Source organism: Thunnus thynnus, chromosome 5, assembly GCF_963924715.1.
Source record: "Thunnus thynnus chromosome 5, fThuThy2.1, whole genome shotgun sequence".
NCBI classification, from domain to species: Eukaryota; Metazoa; Chordata; class Actinopteri; order Scombriformes; family Scombridae; genus Thunnus; species Thunnus thynnus.
This window is the reverse complement of record NC_089521.1, coordinates 20,305,481-20,330,073: the sequence shown is the minus strand read 5'-3', so window position 1 is coordinate 20,330,073 and position 24,593 is coordinate 20,305,481. Positions and strand designations below refer to the sequence as shown.

The following is a 24,593-nucleotide window of genomic DNA, read 5'->3' as shown; positions in this document are numbered from 1 at the left end:
GGGGTTGGGCCCTCCAAAGGGTCACCAGATAAATTTGAGGAGTTGTGAGATGATTCATGGGAGGAGAAGGAAGAAAAAAATAAAGTTCTGATACACAAATCTGTTTTCAGTTTTTGGACTTTTTCTCTAATCTTTGATTTTTGGTGAAATATTGGATCATTTGAACATTTATTGAAATGAAACCATGTGAGAAGTTTAGAGGGAAAAATCACTATTTGTTGGAGCTGTTAACAACTCATAGACATTTGAAATGTGACCCCGACTACACACTACTTTTTATAAGACATCAAAAGCCAAAAATGTTGGAAAACACTTGTTTAATCTTTAACAATGTGTTGTATTTTAAAAGCTTGTTATATTATCCATTGTGTCAAATCTCCATCTGAAAAGTAACTAAAGCTGTCAAATAAATGGAGTGGAGTAGAAAGTACAATAATTCCCTCTGAAATGTAGTAGAGTGGAAGTATAAAGTAGCATAAATGGAAATATTCAAGTAAAGTACAAGTACCTCAAAATTGTACCTTAGTACAGTACTTTAGAATAAATGTACTTTGTTACTCTCCACCACTGACAACAAGCCCCACTGACTAAATGATTATGTCGGGGTCATGTGAAGGTTTAGACCCATGAATGTATTGTACAGTTATGGATTAGACTCAACCGATTCAAGTTAGAAAGAGACGCAGTCTGAGATGAAGAGAAGCCTGACAGACTCAACTGAGGATTAAAAGCGCCCATATTTCAACGTAAACTGTACGTCACCGCAAAAACCAGGAAGCGTTAGTCAGTACGTGGCCTTCTCAGCTTAGACCAGAGAACCAGGAGCTTCGCCGCATCACAAAATGGTAGCTTTTTCTGCGACATATTTCGTTTTTTATAAATCCATATCTTGTATACAGTCATGATTTAAATGTAGATCTTATTCTCAAACTATGCAGTCTCTGCGGCGTTGTGCTTTGTTTAAGCTAAATATGTGCAGACTAGCAGAGTAACGTTGAGTTAGCCTCTCGTATCAAACTCATTGATCAGCTTCTCTGTTAAAACAAATCAATGAAGCTTTTCTGCAACGCCAATCAAACGCTATAAACTCGAGTCATTATGGTAGCATGTGAATTAGTTAGAAGTGATGTAACAAACCTGCTTGCATCTGATTTCTCTGTCTTTGCTGTGGCCGCAGGAACTCGAGGCTATGACCCGATACACCAGCCCGGTGAACCCGGCTGTGTTCCCCCACCTCACTGTGGTGCTGCTGGCCATCGGCATGTTCTTCACCGCCTGGTTCTTTGTGTATCCTTAACGGTGTAATGCTTGTTACACATCAGACCTCACTGTGTATGTGGTAAACGTGGACATTACTGTAGAGAGGAAACAGGACGCTGAAGTCAGCCTCTGGTTCGGGGTTAGGGGTTCTCCGTTTTTTTCTCCACTTACACTTATTAGAGTGTTAGACATCACAGCAAAAGCCTAAACACTGTTCAAACCTACTTTCAGATTTGTGAAACCTTTCTTATTTAGCTTATGAAAACAAAAAAAGGAAGATTTCACTGCTTTGTTCCCATCCAGACCACAATAGACCAGGTCCAGATCAAAACCCACTATACTTAGACTTGTCAAATCTGGACTAGATTATTATTATAAGGATTTGGCAAGTTTAAGTAGAGTGGTCTTTGATGTGGACCTAGTCTAATGTGGTCTGCATGGGAAGAAAAGCAGTGAAATCGCCCTTTTTTCTGTTTTTACAATTAGAATGAAGGTTTCACAAATCTGAAACTGTGTTTTAATGAATCTCTGGAGTTTCCTTGTTAATCAAGTTCAGATTTGATAGGTCTAAGTATAATGGTTCTTGATCTGGATCTGGTCTAATGTGGTCGGGATTGGGGGGAAAAAGCAGTGAAATTGCCCTTTTTTCAGTTTTCATAAGCAAAATAAAACGTTTCACAAATCTGACGGTGGGTTTAAACAGCGTTGAGGCTTCTGCTATGTTGTCTAACACTTTTTCATAAGTGTAAGTGATGAAAAAACTGAGAATAAGCCGTTAAATTTCATTATTTATGTTTCCCTTAACTTTCGGAAGCTAACTTCAGTGTTGTAAAAGCAACTAGGGTTGCAACTAATGATTATTTTCATTATTAATTAATCTGTCAATTGTTTTCTCGATTACTTGATTAGTTGTTTGGTCTAAAAATGTCAGAAAATGGGGGGAAAAAAAAATGTTGATCACTGTTTCCCAAAGCCAGAGGTGATGTCCTCAAATATCTTCTTTTGTCCCAACCATCAGTTCAGATTACTATCAGTTTACTACTACTATATAGGAGACTAAACAAACCAGAAATTATTCACATTTAAAGGATAGGTTCTCAATTTTCAAGTCTGTATTAAAACAATAGTCAGATTCCCAAATGGACACTGAAAAAGGTTTTCCTCGCTGTAATCATTTAACTTGCCATTAAAAGATCCCCTTGAAATGTGCTTCCAGTGTAAGTGATGGGGAACAAAATCCATGGTGTGTCCACACAGTCATTTTGTGCAAAATGCATTTAAAAGTTGATGTGACGCTTATATGAGGCTTCAGCAGTCTGTGTTAGTCATATCAAGTGGATATTTGCCACATTTACAGTCTTTTTAGCATCAAATTCCCTCTTTGTGTTTCCCTGTTGAGCTACAGTGGAAGTATAGTAACAAAAAGAGGGACTCTGGCACTAAAAAGACTGTAACATTGAAAGATATCTTCTTGATTTGACTAATTTGGACTGAAGCTTCATATTAGCTTCAGTTAAACTTTTAAATACATTTTTGCACATAAGGAGGCTTGTGGATTTTGGTCTCCATCACTTACATTGTATGTGCATCATGAAGGGATATACTGTAAGTTAACGTTTGTGATCATTCCAGTGCTTTAACCTGCTGTAGCCAATCTACTTACCTGATTTGCTATTTTGCAAACTATACCAGATGTTTTATGTGTTTGAGTGTTTCCTAAAACCCTTTAGACAGCCAGTGGTTTCCCAAAGTTTCAGCACAATGTGAAAACTCACTTGCTTGAGATTAGTATCACAGTGAGTGCTCATGCAGTTGCTTTTATTTTTGTCAGTTACGATTCTCAAATTTTCAAGTCCTAAAACAACAGTCAGGTGCTTTAATGAACACTGAAATATGTTTTTTTTTTTGCTGCAATCATTCCTCCTGTTTATGCTGAGCATTTGTCCCCCATCGAAAAGTGGACATGATGGAAGGAAGCTTTAAGTCTCTTTAACTTAAGTTTTGTATTTTACTGACATGAACAGAATCTAGTAGCTGCCTGGAAGACAGGAAACACATTAGAAAATCTAACAAGCTACAGTATGTTTCTGAAAATTGTTAAAACTAATGTATTATGTTTTTGAATAGTAGCAAATGGGCTAAGTTTTTGAAAAATGCTCATGTAAGACTTTAGGTCAACATGATACCTTTAGTGACCTCCTTGCTTTTTACCACTGAGTCACCACAGCATACTGAGTGATAATAAATCCTCTTAAAGTTTATGAAAACAAACTTAATGAAGAGTACTGGTGTGTCTGTGTTGTGCACCATTGTGTGGTCCAAATTAACACTACAAAGCATTTACAAAGTCAGAATTATCTCAGAATTATTCATTTCTAAATATAAGATTACCAGCTGAACATTAAAACATCTTGGTTGGAAACGTCAATACAAAGCCGAACTCCGTACAAGGACTAAATCTAAGCATCATTTTTAAATTTAACTCACTATTTGAGTTCACTTGTGTTTTGTGTATATTAGAGAATTCAGTTTCAAATAGTCATATAATCAATGATTAGGCCTTTTTAAATAAGTTTTTTTGTGCCTTTTTATATAAGTTAGCCCTTAACTTTTCATCAGCTACGAGGTGACTTCAACAAAATACACCAGGGACGTCTACAAAGAGCTGCTGATCTCCCTTGTAGCTTCACTGTTCATGGGCTTCGGTGTGCTGTTCTTACTCCTCTGGGTCGGCATCTACGTATGAAGGTACATTTAAGATCTCTCCTCATGAAAGCCTGATCATCATTTTCAACTGCTGAAACAGTTTGTAGTTGTTAACTGTTCTTCACTCTTTCTTGTTTCAGGTGACTAATTTCAAACAACATGACACATTCCAGTGGACCGGATGACATCACACAACAGGAACTGGATTTTGGATTTGATTGGACTGCACTGACATTATTACGGGATCATATGGACTTTGGGTTTCTTTTCACAAGTAAAGAGGAATTTGTACAACTTTTGGTGTCTTTCTTTGTTTAGCCTTATGGCTGCAACTATCACTATTAATCAAAACTCCTAATTTAAGATTTTAAAAGTTGTACAGAATGTTGATGAACAATTTTAGAGACAACAGACCTTAATTGCACAACAACTGAGCCTGTAGCGTGCTTAAGAATTGGTTATTTCAGACACACAGGAGACTATTTATGGTTTGTTGCACCAGTGGCGTCTAAAACCTCAATCCCTCATTAATCTTTGAGTTAAAAATAGAGCAGTCTGTTTCACCTTGTCTCCAGGATAATACTGACTACCATAGCGATGAAGGATTACACCGGGATTAGAGAAGGAGTATTTAATAAAAACAGCGGGAACACGATTCAAAGATGACGGATGATTGGATTCACATGAAAATCAGAATTGGCTTATTAAAAGAACAATCATGTAAAAACACATACTAGCCTTACATAAGGCAAAATAAACCAGCAGGTTTCTTCCTTTGCAGGGGAATAAGACTTTTCCAACAAAACTATTACATGTTCTACAAATTATTGTACATTAAAACAGATACACAATAAACAAGATAAACATGCAGTGGGAGAACACCTGCATCTTCACTGGGCTTTTGACATTCTTTCAAGGTGTTGTGTTCTGTCTGTAACTCAAATTGATTTACAAAGGCCACATAGATTAACAGACTCAATCCTGATTAATACAATACTACGCATGCCATGGTTGGCTTACCTGCCACTGTAAACCTTTTAACCCGGCTGCCCACTTGGCTCCGTAAGAGCCAGTAAATACAAACTGTGGTTGAGACTTTGCTTCATCTGCTTTACTTCTTAATGAGTTCTGTTGGTGTTCAATATCACTAAACCTCTGCTTTATTCTACGTGCTTAATAGCGTTATGGGTAGCTGCTGATGAAGCCAAATGTTAGCATGTCAGAAGTGTCTTTCTTGGAAGTTCCTTTTAAGTCTCTCTCAAAACTGCCCGTCCTTCACAGACGAGCTCTAGCGAAGGCTTCACGCAACCAAAGAGAGTCCTCATAGAGCCTTGGGTCTCCCAGATACTCCGCTGTGCGCTTATACAAGTAGTAATACAACACTGCAGCTATTAAGAGAAAGAAGTATTCAATGAAGACAACAGAAAATAGAGCAGTTGTGGAAAATGTGCCTCTAGTCTAATCGAACATTTACCTGTTCTCTGGAAAACGAAGAGAGCTTGAAGACCATCTGTCCAAACAAAACGGTTCGATGAAAGCCATCTGAGGTTCTAGCAAAAAAAGAGAAATACTTATCAGGCAAAGTTTGTATTGGTCAAAATCCTGCACTGGCATTGATTTCCTCAATATTTCATAGCATACCAGCACCCAGCAGTGGAAGCAGATGCTGAGAGTCAGGTAAAGAGCCGAGAACATCAGCAGAGCTCTAAATCGCTCCAGCAGCAGGGACACCAGGCCGACCTGGAACACGTAGGTGTTGAACATCATCAGCAGGATGATGATCACGTTGAACAAGATGGCGATGTCCTGGATGCTGCAAAGATAGTTTTTGTTATATTGATGTTTGCGGTGACAAGTGTGTCTTTAAACTACTAATCTATGCAGCAGTAAAGTGCAAATAAAATACATAAGATCAGATGTCAGAGCGAAGGATGGTGTGGGACATAGGTTTTCTAACAGAGTACGGTCTTTATAGAATTATAAACTTTCAGGTGGTGGTGGTTGTTGAAAAACTGTCAAGAAAGTTAGCAAGAGTGGATCTCTTTGTGACAAGGCTTCATTAACTCTCAGGTCATTTTGTAATAGTTAAAACTCCAATATTGTAACAGGAGGATATGAGGTGTTTGTCTTATGAAAGCATGTTTATCAGTCCTGATTTTTTACGAACTATTAAATAAAAAACAGCCACTGAGTAGCATTTTATCACAAAGAGTTGCCTTGGTATCTTTCATGAATACACAAAGGACACAGTGGATTGGCCAAATAGTTATCAACATATTTCTGACATATTAGAGCAGCTGCAGCTCTAAAAATAATAATACTTTGGGACAACGCTGATGATAACCTGTTAGTGAAAGAGCTGAAGCGAAATCTCTTCACAACCTCAAAGGTGATACATTTCACAAATAGACATAGTTATGCTAGTAACCTTTTAAAAAGTAAATGCAAAAATTTTCTGTCAGTAAAGCAAATTTTATCTAAGTAATGTAAATCTCTGGCAGCTGCTTTCAGTGATTGTTTGGCTGCTGTATGATTCAATTAGAGAGCTACAATAAGAGCAAGAAGAGTCGCTACTTTCAAACTCACACCAAACATGTTTAGTTTTATCTGTACCAAATGAGACACCCAGGGGTACAATGTAGATCAACAAAAAATATTAAATCATTATTAATGAATCTATTGGATTTTGCATTAATTGATTGTTCACATCATTCATAAAATAGATTTGGGTTGAAATTCATAATGATATGACATATGAATGATACAACTAACAATTAAGTTATGAAGGGAAAGCCTTCACATTTCACACATGAAACTGCAACCAGAAAGCGTTTGGTTTTTAACTGATAAATGAGTAACATAATCTATCATGAAATACAGGATCAATTAATTGCAATACATTTCTTTTCAGTTTATGTTCTAATCACCGACTGATGTATAAACAAACCACTTAAGTTCAGTGACTTACATGAAAAGCACAAGCTGGATGACAGGAGCTGCTCTCAGGAGTTCACTGAAGGAGTTCACGAAGAGGTCATAGGCCAGTAGTGTCAACTGGATAAGCAGCACCAGTGAGTAGTTGCCAGTCTGCAGCATCTTAAGGGGTTGATCCTACAAACCCACAAGTTTCACAGTCTCCTCTCCTCCTCTGACTATTTGTCTTTACAGAAACTAAATGCAGGCGCAGCAGTCTGGAAGCAGACAGACTCTACTTGTCCATTCACATAGTCAGAAACTGATGGTTTTGTCTATAAATACTTTATCACCTTAGGTATCTTTCACTCCAGTTTGCGTCTCTGTTCAGAAACATGTTGCTTGTTGTCCTCAATGAAAAAGCATCTTGTTGATGATTGCAGGCAGTCCAGGATATCAAATAAGATGTTTTCAAATGCTGCATGTTGGCATCTTTAGTGTGGAAGGTCTCCTCATCTGCTGAATTACCTGATGAAGAACAGAACAGTGAAACAACAACAATTTGTTATGTTTTTAATAGAAAGAACCGTGTAATGTTAATGCCTCTAATACAGAGCAGTATCTGATGTATGTTCGCTGAAGCCAGCCATCCGCAGTGTGCGGGTAAGGGTTGATGTAACTCTTCTATCTCACTCAGCTAAATTAGCAGTAAACGTAGCTATATAAGGTCAGCATGCTCAGGCTGTTACACAGGCATGACATGTTAAGGTCACGGCTGGGATTACAGATTAATTTCACCTAAGCAGACACCACTGTCTCTTGTTTCGTTGTTGTTGTTGTTGTAGTGGTGCACTCCCACTCTTTCTTTTTACGCATTTCATCTACACATAACGGCAGTCTCACGTTATTTAGTCCTGGCTGCAGATAATCTTGGAGATTGATAGTAGATTTGCTGACTGTTTTCCACAACTGATCACTCGGCTGGCGCTGATACAGCTGAGATTTCAACTTCGAAGAATTCCCTCGTTAACCAACACTGAGTTTTCTCACTGTCGTATAAGTAGGCTTCACAAACGCAATTAAAACAACACATAGATTACTCTTACCGACAGAGAATGTGTGCGGAATAAAAATTAGTCACCTGGAGCCAAGAAGAAGCAGTAAATTGCTCATGTTCCTACTTTTATCGGCAAACAATGCACTCGGAGCGCACACCCCTGCTTTTCAGCTTTTCAGCGGTAACGTATGCATTTCCGTGAATTCCATGGTAACGGTACTTCTTACCGTAACAACGGACTTATAGGCTCTTAGAATATTCGTCAAATAAAATATTGACATAGTTTAGCGATTTCTAAGTATTTAATTGTAAAAATATTGGTTTATTAAACTTTGAAAAAAAATAAATCTAATTTAAAGCAGCTGCTGTCTGGAAATTAAAAGCAATTAATAGGAAAGAAAAAATGTCTCGTAGGCTCCACTGAGCATTACGGTAAACATCAATAACACACAGTCGTAACCGCCACCCAGCGGCTAAAGTCAGCACTCGGCTGAATTACTGAGATGTGACCAAAGGTAGTAGGCACCTGCGTCCATGACACCGTGGGTGAGTGCTCAAAGTTTCTACAACTTCGCTGAATTGACATAAAATACAGTAATGTGAGTCTTTTATAAATATTAAGGCAGCGTAGACATTCACTTTGTCCGCTACGCTGGAGCAAAAGCCGACTAACTGTTGTTTGTTTGCCCCTTTAATAATAATTGTAATAATTGTGGCTTTCCTCAGCTAGCTACATTGCTCTGAAATTGTTCGTATGAAAGCTGTTGTATTAATTGTTAGCTTCCAAATTGGGTTGAACTTTTAGTACAGTCGCAAATGAACATGGGCACACTGTCTGTTCAGTCACCAGAGCTGTCACAGTGTTTTCAAGCAACATATGCTCCAACTCAAGTAACATAGTCAGGCTGAATATGGTTATATGTTGTTATCACAAAACCTGTACGACCCTCTTAAGTTTGACTGACAGCTTTGTAGCCTACAGTATGTACTCTGCAATTACTTTGAAGGCACTTTCCCTGAAAGTGACAGCAACTCCACCTTGCACCACACACCGACCTTGCAAAATAATGTGTTAACGATAGGTGTGTAAGTTTATTTGACCTTTGGCGTGGCTGTTGGCTAGTTTGAACTCTGGTTTGACACAAACAATCCTCAACTTAATGTTTACACAAGTCTTATCTGGTATCCCAGGCTGACATATCATATCCTGTGTTACATTTTGCAGGTTTTAATAGATCATTTGCAATATGCTTTATCAGCAACTATTTTTTAGGTGTTGCTTTTATGCTTTTATAGATAGTGTGCAGTAAAGCATGCCTGGAAAGATAAGCAGCATTTGAAGATTTCAATTCAGTGTGCATCTGAGCCTGATGAGCTCCTAAAAAAATCTGTTTTCTGCATAGTTTTTGAAACATTTTTTATTCTCTTTAGAGTGAGGCCATTTATGATTTATGCTGATATGTGTGTAATAGAAATGCCATCTAACCTGAAGACTGATTGTGTGTGGTGCTTGTATCCATCATAAATCACTGTTTTATGAATGTTCAGAGATATCGTGGCATATGTTTCCCATAGCCTAGTTCTTTTTAGAGTAAAATTTGTTTGACAATGCAAACGCCTGCAAATGTTTTATTTGCATCTCCCCTGGCTATCCGCCTGCCCGTTCAAGTACACAATAACTCTCCTCACATGACAACATCCTGTTTTTTTACTCTCTACACATCCTGGTGTACAGTCATGGACACAGGGAGGAATATTAGTTCCAGTTTTCCTCTCATAAATTAACAGTGAGGAAAACTGGTTGTGCTGTATGAAGTCAGGACTCCCTGTCATACCTTACCCAGGAATTTTAACACTTTGAATACAATTTTTTTTATAAAACATTCTGCTTTTTAACATACATTTGTTGCTGGATTCCTCAAACTGTTATCTTGAATGTAGACATGTCTGACAGCCTGATCATAGCAGCTGTAGATTACGTGAACAGTCACAGCTTAGTTTGTTCTGCATCTCGTGTTTGACAAGGGAGGACCTGTAAGTCAGCTGCTCACAATATCTTGTGGCACTATGAGAGAAGAAGTGTCTTTTTATTCACTTTAGTTCATCAAGAAAGTAAAAGTGAATGTCTGTGATGATGCCTCAGACAATTATTATCCAGTGATTAAAAAAACTTTAACACGATTTCTTTTTTAACCTTTATTTCTTCAGGGGATTTTTCAGAAATACAATACAGACAGTCCTGTGGTTCAACAGTAAGGCTTTCCCGATTGCCTGGGGCCAGTAAAATGCCACATTGGACTTTTATGTATATTTGACCCTTTTTCTAAATTCAAATTTAATATATGTATATGTTCATGCTTTTTTGTTCTGTTTTTTTTATTTATATTAATTTATAATTATTAAATTCCCAGTGAAGTTTACTGTTTCAGTGCACTGATGTCATTTTATACAATGACATTTATTGTTAAACTGTAAAATATCATGCCTCCATTACATATCTTTGTGTTTGATAATCACATTTGAGGGATCTTCGCAAAAAAATGTGCATTTATGTATATATTCTGTATATATAAGATTATCAGCCAATATATTGATATCAGAATTTTTTTACTGCCTAATATAGGTATCAACGTCGGCCCAAAAAATCCAGTATCAGTCGGGCCCTAGTTCTCTGACACACAGCAAAACCCCCTCCCCTTGCACACATCAGAGAATATTGGCACGCACAGTTGGCCAATCCAGGGTTGAGCAGGCTAGTAGTGTGATGCATGAAACAAACATCTCTCAGGATCATGTGAGCGCTATCAAACAGAGGAATCAGTGGAGTATGTAAATTTTTCACTGCCATAAATACTCTCAAGAATGAGAAACATTAAAGAAGGGAATCAGGAAGCTTGAAGTAGTAGAAATGAGAAATAAAAAATGTATTTGCCATTGGGTTAGAGAGTCTATGCCATTATTTGAAGGAAATTGGGCTGATCAAAAGAGTTAAGTGTTCAGTAGGGGATGCATCATAACCATTTTCGATATGCAAGAATGTTCGTTACTTCACATCTATGACTCTGTGTCCTTGTTCTGTTTCATTTAGCCTACTCAAAGATTAAATATGACAATTAACTTTACTTTTTGTTGTTTTTTTTGTTTGATAACCACTAATAAATAAAACAATTTGTATAGAGGCAAGTAAAAACTGATTTTGGGCAAGTAGATTTCTGACCCACTTGCAAAAAGTGGAAAAAAAAAACATTAACGTTGAACCCTGAGTCCTGTATGATAGACTCACACTAACTCCCTACTCCTTCCTGTCTTCCTCTGTGCAGTCATGTCTAAGTGGCTGAACGATGGCGAAGTACTGGTGGGTCAAGGTAGTGGTGAGGCAGTACCAGTAAGCCCCAGACCACGGGGCTTGCCAGCTGGGAGCCCCAGGTCGGGCTGGGGTCGTAACCCTCTAACTTCACCCACCAATAGAGAAACAGTGACAGGAAGCCCTCAGGCAGAGACCATGGGCAAGGCCAAGGAGCTGTTTGTGCTGTGTGACAAAGAGGGGAAAGGGTTCATCACAAAGCGGGACATGCAGGTGAGCAGCTCGTTTGGCAGAATGACAAAATGTAGACTGATTGTAGAGTTGAGTTGAACTTTCTACTTTCTTCTGGGCAGAGGCTACAAAAGGAGTTGCCGTTGTCACCCGAACAGCTGGAGACGGTGTTTGAGAGTCTTGACCGAGACAGCAATGGGTTCCTTACTCCTGTTGAGTTCAACACAGGACTTGGTGAGCGTCTTGTTTTGATTGATTTGAGACCACTTTTTACTTTTCATTCACATCTGACTCGTCCTCTTTCAACCAATTCCTCTGTTCCTCTGTCTGTCCTTGGTGCAGGTGAGATGGTGGGACTGGAGGACACGTCTGAACAGATTGAAGATGAGACAGAAGAGGATCTGGACCAGGAGGACTGGTCCCAAGACCCTGCTGCAGTTCGATTTGTAAATATACTGATGGAGTTAGGTGCTGACAAGCTCTTCAGCAAGTAAGATCACAACCACACCCGTAGACTTCTACAGTAGCAACAATATAGTACAAGCTATATCTTTAAAATATTAGCATAAGGGTGGCCATATCTTCCTAAAAACATGGGAAATTGATTAGTCAATTGATAGAGAATTAATTGGTAACTAATGCTAATCGAATAATCGTGTTAGTCATTTTTTTATGGAAAAATACCAAACATTTGGTATTTGCAGCTTCAAAATGGTTAATAAATAATTCAATAATGAAAATAATAGTTAGTTGCAGCACTGTACTTCTTACAACTGAACTACTGAGTACATTTTACCCATTTAGCACACACAATGTGTTCTTGTGTCATATTAAATTGCAATATTTGTGTATTTACTGGAGACAGACAGATATTTAAATATTTGTGGGGCATGTTAGGCAGATGTTGAATAAATAAATGGAGATAAGATGATAAATAAGATAATAAACATTACATGATATATATTCTCTTGTTGTACACTGCTGCCAGGAAAAATCCCAAGCTTAACTTTATAGTCCCAGCAGCTCCATATTAACATATTAAAATGTTGAATTCTCTTCCGGTTTGATACAAAAAGGTACTTTTTATACATCTTAGAGGAAAACTCATAAATTAAGATGTTGCAGTGCAGTTTGTTAAAGTGGATAACATAACATAAGGAGGTGCTTGTTGAATAGGTGACAAATTTAAGACAAAACAACAAAGTGTCTTATAAAGGAGATTCTTCAAGTCTCTGCTCAATTGATGAACATCATGTTGATGATGTTGTAGAGCGCTGTGGGTCCAAAGTCTCCTGCACGGTTGGGTTGAGATCTAGTGACTGTAAAGACTCATTTTCATTACTCATCAAACCACTCAGTGACCCCTCGTGCCCTGTATTTAGACAAACATAACAAATGCTTGTTATGTTTGTCCGCTGATGTAATTTGTCATCTGTTTCTACATGTGTGTTGTTTTAAAGGCATTGTCTTTTTCTAATATAATTTGCTGGTGCTGAAAGGTTAACTGTCATGTGTTGTGTGTCAGTCAGCAGGAGCTCTGTTTACTGTGGTGTGAACTGCACAGACACAGACCAGAGCAGCTGAGTGTCCTGGAAGGCGTCCTGGTCCAAGCAGTGTCCCATTTACAGGACTCCATCAGAGAGAGAGACAGTCTGGAACAAGCTCTACGCAGGTCAGTGCCACCCTCCTCCCATCGCCCTCCACATATGCAAACAAGTACACATTCATTCTGCCCAGTGGACTCAACTGTGAATATTCAGATTGTGTCGAGTCTTATAAATTCATTCAACATTGATTTGCTCTGTTGTAGACGGGAGAGTGAACATGATCGGGTTGTTCGGTCCATATATGAAGAAATGGAAAACCAAATCAGAGAGGAAAGAGAAAAACGTCTGGCTCAGGTACAGATGTGTGCTATCTAGTCCAACTATTATCTCATTTAGCAGAAGTGATTTTACCTAATAGCATTTAATAAATTAATTGTGAAATCAAGGACAGTATGAGACAGAAGCAGAGAGGACAAGAACTTGAGGAGGAGCTGAAGATGCGGGAGCAAGAGTTGGAGAATACACTGACCAAACAGAAAGAGGTAGGCGTCCAAGTAGCTCTAATGTTATTTCTAAAGAGTGTGTCAGTGTAATGAGTGAGTCAACAGGACCTGTCTTTGTACTAAGCTGGAGTCCAGAATCCGGCAGCTGAGCTATGAGCAGGCAAACATCAAGAAGCAGAACCAGCAGCTGCGAAGCCTCAACATCCAGCTACAGGAGCAGGCGGAGAGCAGCAGAGAGCAGCTGCAGGTCGCTCTGGGTCAGCTCAGCCTGCTGCAGCTCAAGGCTGCCCAGGAACAAGTGGCCCGACAGAGGTAACAGCACAAGTAGCAGTTCAGATATATGATCATGAAAACACTGTCTCTCCTTGTTATATGGCTAGAATAAAGTTCTGCTTGTTATACTAATTAATTTTATTAACAAACTGCATGAGTACTTTAGTATAAAAACAAAAACAGAAATCACAAGGGAGTCATATGTCTCTCTTTTAGTTTCAGTCAAGCTAGCTGCAGGCTAGGTCAGAAAAAATTACCATAATTCAATATTAGATAAATACAAGAGGCAGAACATTTTCCATGTCATGACAAGTTTGAAAAATACCCAATGTGGAGAAAATATGATGACCGTAAACAATCATATCAGATTTGTTTTTCCACAACAGAGCCTGCTGATCTGATCATACTGTATTTTCAAGAATACAAGGACAATTCTAGATTTTACAACAAATCCCATGAAAAGACCAAAACCTACAACGCATTAGTCCACATCTCAATACTCTCCAACTTCCCTCCCCTCACTGTGATACACAGACTCAAGCACATTTGTTGTGTTTGTCTTAAAGGATAAATCATTTTCTAAATGGATGGGAACTGTAGTTTTTAGCTGACACTGGGCAAGAATTAGTTTTTAATAATTTATGGACAACAATGGAGAGGAATAAGCTATATCAGACTTTGGATAGACAGGCAGTACTTAGGATCCAACAATTCATGGTTGATTTTGGTCTGGGATTTGACAATAAGAAACATATATAACATCACCAGACTTATTCTTCAACAGTGTTTTGTTTGCTTCACTGTAGAAATGTGATGAAGGTGTCGAGCAACATACAGAAAGAGAAGGATAGTCTCTTCAGACAGCTGGAGCTATTGAGGTAAGTCTAAAAAGCTGCTGTTTTCTGTTTCCATCAAGTTTTTTGGTTGTGAAGATAGATTACATTTCCTGTACAAAATTTACTGGTAAAAACATTGTGAAATTGAATTCCCACTCACCACTCACCACTGAATATGGGCCAGCCAGTGTGACAATGGCTCTAAATGATTCTTTTCTCGTTTCAGGGATATGAACAAGAGGCTGCGAGACGAGAAAGATGCCCGACAGTCTCAGAAGAGGGTTAGTCAAAGAAGCTCTGTCCTTCCTCCTCTGCCATTAAATTATTACCTCAGTGAGGACCTTTGTACGCCATGGACACAGCAGATTTATCCACCCTAAGCTAAGTCTTGGAATGGCGTCATGCTTTATTCCATCCTCTGGACAATGATTATTTATATATGGGCAGCTGTTATTTGGTTAGTGATTAAATTTGATGTCATTGACACCGTTCGGGATCTTTGCATGTCAGCAGTGTTTTTTTTTCCATAGATAAGGGTCAATGAACTGAGGGATTTTGTTGAAAAGACATTTATTCTGTCCTGTGTCAACTTGAACGAAATAGTGTTATATATAAATATATGTTAATTAGTCATTTTGTACATACATTATTTATGCAGGTGAACTGAAGTATTTGCTAAGCTAATAAAGCCTATTTATATAAGCTTATTTATCTCACTCATCAAAGTAGCGCTAATCAAGCACCTCTCAGCAGACTCCCTTTATTCCATCCACAATTCTTTGGAAAAAACAATATGGCATTTTTGCAAAAACTGTTGATTTGTAGCTATTTTTTGGATTTGAACTTCCACGAGTCACAGAACACAAAATATTAATTCTGTACTGATTGAAAACTGTACTGAATATCCCACAATGAACACCTGTTTGTTATTGTATTTTCTTGCAGTATGATTTATAATCAAATAAGTGTATTAAGTGATAAATGATCATGATGTTAAACTACTTTGCAGCAGAATAAATGTCACTATTGAACTGAGTTCTTGCTTTTTAAATGTACATAACATTATCTGCATATTTCTACAAAGAACATATATTCATACAATACAAAAATACAAAATATATACAAATGCGACTAATTTCTTCTGCCTCACTTTCCACAAAAACCTTTTTTAGAATCCAAAAAACACAAAGACTTTGCAGAAGAAAGGGTCAGTCATAGGTAACTACTTACTACAAGACAAGCCACAGAAAAGGTTTGTATGACCAGTTAACGACAATACATGTTTGCAGTGATGTGAGGCAGATCACCCAAGGAAGCAACTAATTTTGTTTTTTAATTTGTTGATCCTGAAGACAGCTGAACTCAACCGGTGAGTTGGAGCAGGACAAAGAGAAAAAAGAGGTGTCAAATTCACCCAAGAGACACCAACCATCATGTAGAGTCAGGTGTGAAAATGTTGAGACTCAAACTCAGGTGGGGAAAATATTAAATCTAACACAAACATACATAAATTCATGCCAAAAACATCAATTTCATAACACAGAGAGCGAGAATGAAGCAGATATTGAGAATCATGCACTCCCTGCTCCCTGCATAGAAAGAAATAAAAAAAAGACACAACACTGAAATTAAAATGTTAAATTTGGTCCTTTTGCCTGAATTTTAGAGCAAAATTGTCAGTCCTCAGCAAGTATTCAAGGTGGTATTCCTGGGTAATTCAGGGGTAGGTAAGAGCTCCTTCATCCAGCACTACTGCACAGGACATTTCTCCAGTAAAATGAACGCTACAGTCGGTAAGCTTTTCAGTTGTTAGCGGCCTTAAACAACCATTAAAATGCTCCTCAGTGAACACATGATCAGTAAAGTATGAAATCAAGGTGCTCTGTCGTTTCTAGGTATAGATTTCCAGATGAAGACTATAACTCTGGACTCCACCACCATCACCCTGCAGCTCTGGGACACTGCAGGACAGGAGAGGTCAGATAGTTTAATTGATCATTTATTCAATTATTTCTTACCACCTGATGAATCGCTTTTACATTTCCGGGTGTTCTTTTCCCCCTTTTTCCTTTCACCAATGTCTGTCCAGGTTTCGTAGCATCACTGAGCAGTACTACCGTAAGGCTGACGGTATACTCGCCATGTATGATGTAACTCACTCCTCCTCCTTCACCGCTGTGAGAGGATGGATGGATTCTGTGAAGGTGAGCAGGTGGAGACGTCATGGATATTTGGATGTAAAAACATGCAAAACCGTTTGCCCCGTTTTGAATACACATCCAGGTTATTGACGACACAGAGCAGTAAGAATCTCTGAAGACATTCATACATTACTGGAGTCTTTTTAGAGATACTTTTTAAAAAAATTATTAGGGTTTTTTGGCTTCAGTTAACACTAATACATATTAAAGAGTGTGTACTGTAACCTGCTGTGTCTGTGCCAGGAGAAGATGTGTGAAGATGCCGTACTGATGCTACTGGGGAACAAGCTGGATTTGGCAGATGGTCACAGCAGAGAAGTGACGACAAGAGAGGGACAGAAGCTAGCAGAGGTGAGGTATATTTGAATATTCAAACAACTTTCTGCTGTGATTCGTTCATGATGCCACTGCTTAGGAAGGAGAAATATCTGTTAAAAAAAAAAGAAAAAAATTTACGAAAAGAAATTAACCCTCTGGTTTATACAGCAGCACCAGGCTTTGTTTTACGAATGCAGTGGCAAGACTGGATGTAATATGGAGGAGCTGATGACTCAGCTGGCGGGGTATGGTGTCTAATTTCTTCACTTAGTCATTCACATGCTTCAAAATGTTTGTTATTAGAGTACACTGTTGCCACACCCAGTTGCCAGTTTATTAAGTACACTACAGTAACTAAAACTAATGCAGTCTAATACAACAGTCCTGGAATAATTCCTCCCTTCGTGAAGGTTATAATGTTATGTTTTTGTTGATTTAGATTGTTGATTCAACTTTATAGTCATTTTGCAAGCTGTGATTTTGGGAGCTGTTAAGTTGTATTGTGTTATACTGACAGGTGTTTCATCACAAAACACATTACAAACTGCAACAAAACTCAAAGACAGGGGAAAGAGTGTAGAGAAAAAAGGAAAATTGAAAAAAAGATTAAAAAATATCTATTTAATTTGATTTTTTTTTAAAGGAGGAGGCAAGGGATTTAGACCATTTACAGTAAGGTTCAGTTTAACAATAATAAGTTGTTAAGGTTTGTGGTTCACTTCATATGGCAGTAACTGATTAATTATCTCACTGTCTCAGAGTCATTTTATTGATTAATCACATAATCGTTTCAGCACAATTTCAAATATTGAGTCTGCCCTTAGTGATATAAATGGTGCTTTCCTAATAAACTGGGAGCTGAGCTGGGAGTCCCTCATGTAATTTTTTTTGGCATAAATCTGAGAAGAAGCAAAGCCGCAGGATCAGTGGTGTAAACTGCACAATTAGTGTTACTCTCACATGTTGTGATTTCTGCTGCATTATTTAAAAATGTATCATTTTCTTCATCTTAGGATGTTAGTCTCCCAGCGTGATCGACAATGTGAAGATGCGGTTTTACTGACTGAGGAAACTGCTAAAAGAGGCTGCTGTACATGAACAGAAAAAGACTGACTTTCTACTTAAAATTCTCATTTGGTGGATTTACAACTTCTTTGTTGGGACAGTTGGATTGAGTAATGGGAAATGTTAAATCCCACACCAATAACAGAAAAGTTTAGTCCAAAGCTCACTTATTTAATTTTTCTGTGAACATGTTTACTGCATAGTATCTGAAACATTTGTTTTAATGTTTGTATGTTGTCATGTATCTCGGTAATCCATTCAGTAAAATATATTTTTGTTGACCCCCTCTATTGTCTTATTGCTTTCTCATCATTTTTATAACAATGTCCTTTAAGCAACACTAATGTTTTTAGTGCCAAAAGAGCTCTTATGCGTGAGAAACCAGTTGGGGGCAGCCATGCACTTCATAAAGCTTTTGCCCTGCTCTGCCAAAAGAGGACAGACTCTGAGACGCTTGTTGTCGGAGGCTCAGGGTCTGAGTGTCTACTGAGAACTTACAGTGTTGCAGTTAACCTTCAGACAGCAGCAACATTGACACCGGGGTTAGAGGGATCTGGGAAGACGTTACCACGATAATCTACATCCTTCGGGGCCCACCATCTAAAATCAGGTAGGATTACTTTGGTCTGAGCGGAAAGGGAGAGGAGTTTTTCCATGACACAATGGTTTAAAAATAACTCCCAATGTGACCATTGGGGGATTGTTTTTGCTTGACAAATACATTCACACATGCAGTATTTTGTTTGTATGGTTATGTTTTTCATATTTTGATGTGTTTTTTTATTGTCACTTTAAAACGTATCGACTTGTTTATAAAGAAAGATGTTCACTGATTTCTAAAGTTTTAAATCACTGTCCCCTGAGATGCTCAGAGTCATAATGTTTCTTAAAATAGAAGAAAAGTAAAGTTCAGTTCAGGCTGATTAAAAACAGACTTTGACTAATTCATGTAAGAGTCAAAAGTCAACAGTATATCACTGAGAGTGTGAGAAGATCAGATTAAGTTACTGGGATAGTGGACATATATATCTGTCGGCTGGATGACATGTGACACAAGTTGTTAAATATGTTTTCCCCACAACATATTTAATTTCATCAGTGAGCTCTTTCCAATACTCTGTTATGACAACTTTTTTCGGGTTTGAAATGCACTACGTTTTAATTTATGGTCTACTGTTCTTTAACTTCAAAGTAATACATATAAAACCATAAAAAATATATCATATGATGTAAGAACATTTCATACATACAGTACTGTAGTTATGCGTGAACTTCACACAGTAAATCATTTTTCACATGAAAGGTGGAACTAAAGCCGACTGAAAGAGGAAATTCCCACATGTACACCGCAGAGTACCTTCAATCAGATACGGCACTAATAGGCTTTAGCATGCTGTCATGCAAGTACAAAGATGGGAAGTTGTGCAATAAAAATCTTCACTGTAGTATGACAGTAGTTTTTGAGGGTTTGGCCTGCTCTCTGAGCATCTTTTGTTCATTCTTTGGAGGCAAATTCAGTTGTGCAATACAGTTTTCTCCACAGAAAGTTTTTCAATCGGCAATGTTTTCAGTTGTTTTTTTTTTTTTTTACCTGTGGAGCCTGTTGATTCACCGCTTTATATTGACTTACAGTGTACTAATATATAAATTTTTCATTTCAGAATGGAACCACGCAGAGAAAAAACACAGACGTGTGGGACAATTTGTCTGAAATATCTACTTTTTATCTTTAACGTTCTCTTCTGGGTAAGTTAACAAATTAAAGACAGCAAAACCTACTGTTGCAGGCCCTAATAAGTGCCATAGTAATTATTAATGACATTAGTACTAATAATCAACTTTTTGTTGCAGCAATAAATGTATTTTTTGCTTCAGATGCCACAGATATTCATTTATGAGAATGAATAACCACTCTATTAAATAACCAGCTTATTCTTTATATAAAAATATAATACTATGCTCTATGTACTTGATATAAATTCAGTTTGTTGTATCATTTATTGTACGATGTTACAAGAGTTACAATAATTATTAAAATAATTAAAAGTCCATACTGTCTGTCCTGAAAATACTAGATCTGCTGTACATCTATTACATGTTAAATTTCTTTTATTATTTACTCTCTTTACTTTAATTTCCTTCACTTTATTGTTTAAAGATAGCCTGAATCAGTTCCAGTATCACTCTGTCAGTACATTTTAACAAAGTAGGCACTCAGAGATATGAAACTGTGATTCATATGTATCAGATAAACAAAAGTTGCTGCACATCTCTTGAGGCTGAAAGGCGTTGTCTCTCTTGCGTCAACTTTTTTAAAATTATTAGCAACATTCTTGACACAAGCATCTGGTTTGAATTGGACTGATAATGGTTCTTTCTTTCAGCTTGCCGGAGGGGCTGTGCTGGCGGTGGGAGTGTGGACTCTGGTGGAAAAGAGCGAATACATCAGTTTACTGAACTCCAGCTTCTACTCAGCCTCCGCTTACATCCTGATAGCTGCTGGGCTCGTTGTGATAGTGACGGGGATTATTGGCTGCTGTGCCACTCTGAATGAGATGAAGAGTCTTTTGATTGTGGTGAGGTGGTTCACTCACATAAAACATTACCTTTCACTTCAGTCAACATTAAGACATTAACTCCATTTAATCATGTTGAATCAGAAAACAAGGAAATACACTTTTAAGTTCCTGTTTACACTAGTCTAAGTCTGTGTGTACTGAAAGTAAATCCCTGATGACCTTCTGTCTCATCTACCTGCATTCAGTGCAGCTCATCATGTCAGACAGGCATGGCTGTCAGATATAACAGACAAAGTCATGCACGGTGTGTCTTTAAGAGGTTAGATTTAGAATGCGGGTCATGCCAGAGGAATGAAGGGCATCACAAGCGGCTGCTCGGACTTCAGAGTGTGTGAGAGAGTCAGCCAGACGCAGTGAGGAGAAGAGGATATAATACAGAAACAAAACTACACAAGATCTATGACGTTATTTCTATTCCCATATCCACCGCAACCTTTGCACTGAATAACTTTTTCCCCCGCAATTAAATCACTTCTTCTCTAGAGTACACCTTTTCTTTTGGCTTTTTGAAATGGCTTATAAGTACTTAAATTCTGACATTATTCACAGCTGTGTTGTTGTTCATTTCATATCTCTCCTTTACAGTATTTGATCTTGTTGCTCTGTATTTTCCTGCTGGAAATCATTGCTGGTGTGTTGGCCTACATTAACCATCAACAGGTGAAGTATTTTAACTTCAGTTTGTGTGTGTTTGTAGACAGTTGACCAAAATGTAGTGACAGATTTCAGTTGCATATAATGCTATTTCCGAGATAAATATTTTCCTGATAAGGCTTCTGTATTACCCAGAACAGTTGTAATAATTTATAATCTTCTTTTGTATATAGTATCAACATATATATGTATATTTACAAATCTGACATGTTTTTGTTTTGCTTGTATTTTTAATTAATGCATATTTATGTCATTCCCCTATCCCTTGAATTGATTCACTCTTCTTTTTTTTCCCCATCATCTCTATTTCACTTTTTTTTACCACCTTAGAAGCATAAAATACCAAAGTTGCTGCACTCTCTGGTGTGAAATCTTCTCTGCATGCCTCTCTGTGCATGTTCTTCGTTTGTCTTGTTTTTCCATCCTTCTCACACCTCTCTTTCTTCCCCCCTTTTTCTTGCTCCAGTGTTTTCCTTTCTGCTACCAGGTAATCTGCTGCCACTTAATTCCATTTTTATATCAAGCTGTTTCTCGAACAGGTTGATATAAGATGGTCCATTTGTCACTCTTTGCACTTGTCAGTCAAGCAACAAAACTATTCTTAAAGTTTAACAAGATTTAAGGAATGCTCATGTGGAAAAAGGGAGAGGGGTCAGAGGAGGTATATGCTCATATAGTCTTAGTTAGAGCAATGCACAGGTACAGTGGAATGTTACAGGGGTGGAAAGAAACTTGACCAGGGGCTATTTTTATTGATGGGAGGAGATTTGCAGGTGATACAATTTTCTCGTAAGCGATCGCTGAAGTGCTGCTTCTGTCTCACAGCTGGATGAGGAACTGAGACAGAACCTGAAGGTGACCATGCAGGATAAATACCAGCAACCGGGAGAAGAAAGTGTCACGCACGCTGTGGACAAGCTTCATCAAGAGGTGTGGAAGTGGGATAATCTGTGTTTAAATCACAGCTGATTTTATGGCGAGGCGACCAGCTGCCAGACTGACAAAAAGTAATACTTAAAGGATAAGTTCACAATTTTTCAAGTCTGTCTTCCACACAGTCATTTTGTGCAAACATGCATTTAAAAGTTTATCTGAAGCTTATATGAGGCTTCAGCAGTCTGAGTTAGTGATATCAAGAGGATAATTGCCACATTTACAGTCTTTTTAGCATAATATTCCTTCTTTGTGTTTCCCCGTTGAGCTGCCGTAGATGTATAGTAACAAAAAGAGGGACTTTGGCACTTAAAAGACTGAAATGTTGAAAGATATCTATTTGATTTCACTAATACAGACAGCTGAAGCTTCATATTAGCTTCAGATAAACCTTTAAATACATTTGTGCACAGAAGAAGCTTGTGAATTTTGGCCTCCATCACTTACATTGTAAGTGCATTATAAAGGGATCTTCTGGTGGTCAGTATGAACAGGAGGAATGATTATGGCAAGAAAAAAAAACATTTAAATGTTCATTTGGACACCAGACTGTTGTTTTCAGACGGACATGAAAAATTGTGAACATGTCCTTTAAATGACTGGGAAAAAAACCAGGTAACTTCAGTACAAACTGTCAGTTTGATCAGATAATTTAAATGATAGTTGAGAATCAAATTAAGGTTAGTCACCGTCCTCACCCTCATCTTTTTCTATCCTCCTTTCCTCTCTGCACTGGCTGCCTCTCAGTTTAAGTGCTGCGGCAGTAACAGCTCCTCTGACTGGAGAGACAGTGTGTGGATCCGGGCAGCAGAGAACAGGAGACTCGTTCCTGACAGCTGTTGTAAAACCCCAAGTGACCTCTGTGGCGTTAGGGACCATCCCTCCAATATCTACAAAGTGGAGGTCAGTACAACTGTCCAGTTGTCTGTGGAAAACTATTTCACTGTAATAATAAAGGATTGTAATCTCTTTCCTTTCCTTGTGCTCACAGGGAGGCTGCATTAAGAAATTGGAGGACTTCATCCTGAGTCAGTTATATATTCTTGGTGCAGTGGGCATTGGGATTGCATTTTTACAGGTAAAGTCCTAACCACCAAAGTTAAAATGAACATACTTTTAAATAGTGTGCCAAACACCAGCAGCTGTACTGTGAAAAATGGTTGTTTCTGTTTGCAGTGTGGAACTAACAAGTTCATCTTGTGTTTTTCTTTCAGCTTGTGGGGATGATGTTTACTTGCTGCCTTTATCGAAATTTGAAAGAAGAGCCATACTGATTTTTGGACTACTCAAATATCACATGTGTCATATCATGCATTGCCAAAATGTTTGGTTAGATACTTAAATGTCTCCAATTTACATATTTCTGTGATTCTGTGAAGTTGTGACCTCAAGTTATGACATGATGATTTGCAAAATGCACACACTAAAGATAATCAAGTCATGTCAATTTTATTTATATGGCGCCAAATCACAACAGAAGTTATCTCAGGACACTTTTTACATAGAGCAGGTCTAGGCTCTTTAATTTACAGAGACCCAACATTCCCCCATGAGCAAGCACTTGGCGACAGCAGCAAGGAAAAACTCCCTTTTATCAGGAAGAAACTTCAAGCAAAACTGGGCTCTAGGTGGGCGGCCATCTGCCTTGACCGCTTGGGTTGAGGGAGAAAGAGGGAGGTGGAGAGGGGGGAGAGAGACACAGAGAAGCACAGCAACAACAATAAGAACAATAATAACAATAGAAATATGACTTATAATAATAATAGCAGGCATGGACATCAAGCAGGATCATGGCAGGAGGTGGTCCACGACCATGATCCATAGAAACCTGCAAGGCATTAGGTGCTAGCTGAAGTGAAGTTTATCAAACTTAGTCCTTAGTACAGTGATACTGTCATGCTGCTGGACAGCACTGTTCTCTTTCTGGAAAATCCCAATGCATGCTTTCAGTATCTTCCTTTATGTTAAAGAGAATGATGTGAGGATGAACTTGTAACCAAAGGCTGCATTTTAAATAGCAGACAATGAGCATGCTGCTGTGGCTACATCTGGAATCAGTGTTGGTCTTTTTGTTTATCTAGCTTATTTTTTTATGTATATCACGCAGTTTTTACCAAAGCTATGATTATAAAATAATATTTAAATGATTGTTTGTTTGTTGAGATACCAATAAATGATATTTGCCATTTACGATTGCCAATCAATCACACTGA

At 38.0% G+C, this 24,593-nt stretch overlaps 4 protein-coding genes across 8 annotated transcripts; 3 read left to right on the top strand and 1 right to left on the bottom strand.

The window, feature by feature from the left end:
- The first annotated feature begins 738 nt into the window (after positions 1–738).
- Positions 739–4,260, top strand: tmem258 (transmembrane protein 258). The gene is made up of 4 exons (XM_067589921.1): positions 739–845; positions 1,178–1,287; positions 3,880–4,008; positions 4,107–4,260. Exons 1-3 carry the CDS (start codon positions 843–845, stop codon positions 4,004–4,006), a joined length of 240 nt encoding a protein of 79 aa, XP_067446022.1. The 5' UTR covers positions 739–842; the 3' UTR covers positions 4,007–4,008; positions 4,107–4,260.
- A 322-nt stretch (positions 4,261–4,582) lies between these two features.
- On the bottom strand, positions 4,583–8,140 carry tmem138 (transmembrane protein 138). 3 transcript variants are annotated; one of them, XM_067589920.1, is made up of 6 exons: positions 8,021–8,136; positions 7,233–7,407; positions 6,935–7,077; positions 5,608–5,779; positions 5,441–5,516; positions 4,583–5,354 (listed from the first exon to the last, which is right to left on the bottom strand). In XM_067589920.1, the coding sequence occupies exons 3-6, from the start codon at positions 7,060–7,062 to the stop codon at positions 5,242–5,244; spliced, it is 489 nt and encodes a 162-aa protein (XP_067446021.1). In that variant the 5' UTR covers positions 7,063–7,077; positions 7,233–7,407; positions 8,021–8,136; the 3' UTR covers positions 4,583–5,241. The 3 variants fall into 3 exon arrangements, with proteins under 3 accessions (XP_067446021.1, XP_067446019.1, XP_067446020.1); XM_067589918.1 differs by having other exon boundaries at positions 6,935–7,407; positions 7,986–8,140; XM_067589919.1 differs by lacking the exon at positions 8,021–8,136 and adding an exon at positions 7,783–7,886 and having other exon boundaries at positions 6,935–7,407.
- A 234-nt stretch (positions 8,141–8,374) lies between these two features.
- Positions 8,375–18,495, top strand: cracr2b (calcium release activated channel regulator 2B). Of its 2 annotated transcripts, XM_067589911.1 has the most exons (18): positions 8,375–8,482; positions 11,257–11,513; positions 11,594–11,705; positions 11,814–11,961; positions 12,997–13,143; positions 13,282–13,372; positions 13,465–13,560; positions 13,646–13,833; positions 14,601–14,672; positions 14,857–14,911; positions 15,803–15,882; positions 15,983–16,103; positions 16,297–16,423; positions 16,526–16,607; positions 16,720–16,834; positions 17,075–17,182; positions 17,318–17,394; positions 18,163–18,495. In XM_067589911.1, exons 2-18 carry the CDS (start codon positions 11,259–11,261, stop codon positions 18,245–18,247), a joined length of 1,959 nt encoding a protein of 652 aa, XP_067446012.1. In that variant the 5' UTR covers positions 8,375–8,482; positions 11,257–11,258; the 3' UTR covers positions 18,248–18,495. The 2 variants fall into 2 exon arrangements, with proteins under 2 accessions (XP_067446012.1, XP_067446013.1); XM_067589912.1 differs by lacking the exons at positions 15,803–15,882; positions 15,983–16,103; positions 16,297–16,423; ... (3 more) ...; positions 17,318–17,394; positions 18,163–18,495 and having other exon boundaries at positions 14,857–15,665.
- A 171-nt stretch (positions 18,496–18,666) lies between these two features.
- On the top strand, positions 18,667–24,570 carry cd151 (CD151 molecule). 2 transcript variants are annotated; one of them, XM_067589914.1, is made up of 9 exons: positions 18,667–18,824; positions 19,876–19,960; positions 20,599–20,790; positions 21,379–21,453; positions 21,914–21,934; positions 22,273–22,377; positions 23,128–23,283; positions 23,372–23,458; positions 23,595–24,570. In XM_067589914.1, exons 2-9 carry the CDS (start codon positions 19,877–19,879, stop codon positions 23,652–23,654), a joined length of 780 nt encoding a protein of 259 aa, XP_067446015.1. In that variant the 5' UTR covers positions 18,667–18,824; position 19,876; the 3' UTR covers positions 23,655–24,570. The 2 variants fall into 2 exon arrangements, with proteins under 2 accessions (XP_067446015.1, XP_067446016.1); XM_067589915.1 differs by lacking the exon at positions 21,914–21,934.
- The last annotated feature ends 23 nt before the right edge of the window (positions 24,571–24,593 follow it).